This window comes from Lagenorhynchus albirostris, chromosome 3, assembly GCF_949774975.1.
Source record: "Lagenorhynchus albirostris chromosome 3, mLagAlb1.1, whole genome shotgun sequence".
NCBI lineage: Eukaryota > Metazoa > Chordata > Mammalia > Artiodactyla > Delphinidae > Lagenorhynchus > Lagenorhynchus albirostris.
Window position 1 is genome coordinate 152505763 of NC_083097.1, and position 4835 is coordinate 152510597.

General features: G+C 47.6%; 1 protein-coding gene and 1 pseudogene across 1 annotated transcript; one reads left to right on the forward strand and one right to left on the reverse strand.

Moving 5' to 3' along the window:
- Positions 1 to 406: 406 nt before the first annotated feature.
- On the reverse strand, positions 407 to 864 carry PFN3 (profilin 3). The gene has a single exon (XM_060146582.1). It carries the CDS (start codon positions 818 to 820, stop codon positions 407 to 409), a length of 414 nt encoding a protein of 137 aa, XP_060002565.1. The 5' UTR covers positions 821 to 864.
- Positions 865 to 1659: 795 nt separating this feature from the next.
- Positions 1660 to 2264, forward strand: LOC132518610 (mediator of RNA polymerase II transcription subunit 28-like; annotated as a pseudogene).
- The last annotated feature ends 2571 nt before the right edge of the window (positions 2265 to 4835 follow it).

Sequence of the window (4835 nt, forward strand, 5' to 3'; positions counted from 1 at the left end):
TAGTGAGTGTTGTGGGAGGGTGGGGACGGGACTTCCTTTGCAGTATGTCCCACACAGATCTGTGGAAAGTTTTGTGGGAGAGGATGCTCAGGCCTGAGTTAGAGGGTTTGAGAACTCCCTCCTCGGGTTGGCCGTCCTTAGGACCCTGAGAAGGGACCAAGGCCCTTGGACTCTGGCCTAGGGAGTTAGGCCACAGGCAGGGCACCCATGGGAGGGCCTGCTGTAGGGCTCAGGAGGCTGGGAAGCCTCTGGACTCATAATACCAACCTCACCAGATACCCTTTCTGCAAGGATCTTCTAGTAAAGTACTTTCCGCATCTGCAACCCTCCCCGTCCCCCTCACGACGGGAGGGTGAGTCTGCCATGCCCAGGTCAGACTTTATTTTGGCGCTGTCTGGCTGTCCTGCTAGGTGCCCTGCGAGCGCAGCCCATGGATCAGCTCGTGCATCGTCTTGTTGAGAACGCCCCCATGCACGCCCCGCCGGCCCATGAGCACGAGGAGTGCACGCGGCGTGTGGCCCACGCAAATGGCGCGCCCGTCCTTCCCCTTAGTGCGCGCGTCCAGCACTCCATCGCCCTCGGCCAGCAGGTGGTCTCGGATGACGCAGCAGCGGCGGCCCGCCACACTCAGGCCCGCCTGCAGGAAGGTGCGCCGGTCCGGCCCGGTGAGTACACCCACCTCCTGCGGTGAGATGGCCGCCAGCAGGCCACCGGGCCGCGATGCCCACACGCAGCGATTGTCCGAGTGGCCCACGATGGCCACGTCGTCGATGCGCTGGTCCCGCAGCACCGCACTGATGTAGCCTTTCCAGTCGCCCATTCCGGCTCAGAGTGCGTCCCTCGCCTCTCACTTTCGAGGGTTGTCCTGCTGCGCCGCGCACCTGGAACGCCCGGGGCACTATGACGTATTGGGGGGGCGGGGTTGTGACGTAGAGATGGCTGCAAGGTCACAGAACGGATACCTACGCTGGAGAATGGGGTGCGGGTGGGGCGGTGTTCATATCTTACACCTGATGAAGTTCTAACGTTAGTAGATAATGGCAGTTATTTCTAGATGGTAAGATACAGGTGATTTTCATTTCTTCGTACTTTTATCCTATATTTTTCAAATTTTCTACAATAAAAGTGTGATAAGCAGAAAAAAAAAATAAAGTTAGCCTGAAGGAGGGAATCGCACGAGTCAAAAGAACTCTCAAAACAAACAAGCAAACACTTAAATGGCCCATCAAGCACAGCACACGAGTTTAAGAATAAAAAGAAAGGTGCCATGTCTAAACTGCCTGACCTCTCAGCCTGATAACCATTCAACTCCCAGAATGTGGTTCTCAAACATTAGGAGTATCAGAATCTCCTGGAAAGCTGATAAACAGATTGCTGGGCCCCAAGTCAGAGTTTCTCATTCTGCAGTATGGGATGCAGCCAGAGAATACGCATTTCTAACAAGTTCCCTGGCGATGCTGCTGCTGGTCCAGGAACCACACTTTGAGACCCACTGCCCTAGTGACAGTTGGGGCAGGGGTGAGGGTCTTCCACGCCATCAGTCTTAAGGGTCCACACCACTGATTTAATGTTAAGTACTTCTAACCATGGTTCTCAACTTCCGCTGCAGATAGAATCACCTGGGGAGGTTTTAAAACAAATGGCTAGGCCATTTTAGAAATGGCGGCTCCGCTGGGAGGCATGTTCTCCGGACAGCCACATGGACCCCCGCCACCCCCGCCGGGGTTATTGGGCTAGGCTTCGCTTCTTCAGGCCATACCCGGCATTCTGAGAACTTCTAACAGTACCTTGGTGGACGAGTCGGAGTCATTGTTCGAGGCCTGCTTTGCTTCTCTGGTGAGTCAGGATTATGTCAATGGTACAAATCAGGAAGAAATTCGAACTGGTGTTGATCAGTGTATCCAGAAATTTCTAGATATTGTGAGACAGACAGAATGTTTTTTCCTCCAAAAAATATTGCAGTTATCTGTCCAGAAACCAGAGCAAGTTATCAAAGAGGATGTCTCGGAACTGAGGAACGAATTACAGCGGAAGGGTGCTCTGGTCCAGAAGCACTTAACAAAACTGAGACATTGGCAGCAGGTGCTGGAGGACATCAACAGGCAGCACAAAAAGCCAGCCAACATCCCTCAGGGTTCCCTGGCCTACCTCAAGCAGGCATATGCAAATACCTTTTCACCGATGAAGCAAACCTGAGGAAAAGCCACCTGAACATGAGCTGGTGGCTGAGTCAGCCAACACAGTTTTGTCAAACATCACTTCTTGTAGACATGCCATTTTGGGAGAACTCTTTGCCAGAGAATATGATTTTAGTTTTGTGCTCTCATCTAAAATTTCCCCCCTATTTTTATAAGTGTTATTTCTGGAGTACTTTATAAAATGCTTATTGCTTTGGTAAACCAAGTATATTGTCTTTAGCAAAGTTTAAGACTGTTAGTGTGATGCCATTTACAGATTCCTTTTTATGTTTTTGGTTTTTGCTGCTTGTTATTATTTTTATTTTTGAATGAGTGTTACTCTCTCTGTTTCCAGTTTTACATTACTTTGTATGATCTGAGGGGAAAAGCTTGTATGATCTGATCTGCATATCAAAGGATGAGGATTTCGGTTGTAGGCCTTTTATGATAATTTACCCATCAGTGGCAGTATATAAAAATATGTAAATTTGCTGTTTTTCAAGACTTTGAACTACCTCAAGAAGAGGAGTCTAATGCAACAGTGTAACACTTCCAGAACCTCAGAATGAGGATATTTTGTAAATAGGTTGGAAGAGGATTATAATATCGTAGGTTAGCGTAGTAACTGTTATTGTACTGCAGTAACCTAGTGCTATAGGAATCCAGTAGTATCCTTAAGTTAATGTTGACTTTTATTTGGGGTAAGTTTATATTTTGTGTAGCGTTTATTTACTTTTGGGGGTGGTAGGAGCAGTGATATGCTAGTGATATTCATTTCCTCAATAATTAGTTTAAGTAACAGAGCGGACCCTGATCTCAATAGGGGCATAGGCGAAGTATGAGGGTTAAAGTTTGCTGTAATCACCTCTGAGTTTTGAGTTTTGTTTGTTTGTTCTGCTATTTGGAGCAGATTTTTCCATTAATGAATTTCTTGCTAATGGGTGGTGTTGATTCCAAGGGACTGGGGCCTCGAGGTGGGAGGCTGGCTGCAGGGTGCATGGGAGACTCGGTGTTTGGGAAGATATTTTACCCTCTGCCAGCCGCACAGGCCACCTCAGATTCTCTGTTGAACCGCTGTTGAGAAATACAAACCAGCATTGTGCCTGGTCTGCTGTTGAGAAATACAGACCGGCATTGTGCCTGGTCTCCTTGGATGAGGCTTTCCTTTCTCTGTTGTTCACATTCCCTCATTAGATTACACCCCTTCTCTCTCACCAAGTGCTGCACTGTCTCTTGAACAGGCAGTAATTCTGTGACTCGGTGTCTTGGCTCGCTTTTTCTCCAGCCTTGAAGGCCCTGCCCCACCCACCTTGACATCCACTCAAGTTCCCCTCTGGCCTGGACGCCACCTGGTCTCTGCAGCCTCCAAAGGCCCTCTCCGTCGTATCCACAGGACACAGGACTTCTTGTCTCTTCTGCCAGCCTTGCTTGATTCTCCCTCTGGAGTTAGTAATCTGTCTCCTTGTTCCTCATGAGAAGTAGGCATTATTCCCCTCTGAATATGCAGGGACCGTTTATTATCTTTTATATATAATAACTTAGTACTTATTTTTGTTTGTGTATGTGTGTGTATGGTACACAGCCGGAGGCAACGAATTCTCTCATTCGGAGTATATAGTTAAACAAAGCTTTTTTTTTTTTTTTTTTGCGGTATGTGGGCCTTTAGCTGTTGTGGCCTCTCCCGGTGCGGAGCACAGGCTCCAGACGTGCAGGCTCAGCAGCCATGGCTCACGGGCCCAGCTGCTCCGCGGCATGTGGGATCTTCCCGGACCAGGGCATGAACCCGTGTCCCCTGCATCGGCAGGTGGACTCTCAACCACTGCGCCACCAGGGAAGCCCTAAACAAAGCTTTTAAAAGTTGTTTTTAATCACATTATCTGATTTCAAGGTTGTTAACCTGGTCATCTCATGCCAATTAGAAGCTCTGATTGGCAGCTTTAGATTTCTTGATTAAAAACCTAACTAAATTGATTACATTTTAGCATTCTTTCAGTAATGAAAGAGGTTCTTAGTGAAAAGTTCAGGAACTATTCTATTTGGTGCTTAGTAGAAATATTTTGAATTAATGTGTGTACCAGTTATTGTCATTTATTAACTTCAAAAGTTTTCTGCCAAATAAACATTTCACTTTTTTCTGTTTGTAAAAAAACAAAACAAAACAAATGGCTACCCACCCACCCCCCTTCCCTAGAAATATTGATTTAATTGGCCTGAGGTGGATGTTGGGCATAGGTTCAAAAAGCTCCCCATGGTGATTCCGATGTACAGTCGAGGTTGAGAACTCCTGTTCTATAAACTTAAAATATGAGTTTCATACATGTGGAGTCACCTTGCACAGGTTTGGTACACAGTGTGGCTTAGTAAATGTCAGCTGGACATGAATCTAAACCTTGCATCAGATCTCAATAGATTCTGTTCTCTGAAGGGGTGTGGAGAAGTTGAGCACCGGTATACTATCTTGGCATTTCCCGACGGGACACCTGAAGAGCTGTGCCTTTCAAGCATCTTCAAAAGCACTTTACTGATTTCTATGCCATGCCTGGAGCCGGGCTGGCAGCGCTGGGGGGAATGGAACACATTCCTTGCTATCCATGATCAAGCCTCAGCCACACTTCCATTCCAGAATTGCCCAGGAGGGAAAGACGAGTCCCGGGGCGG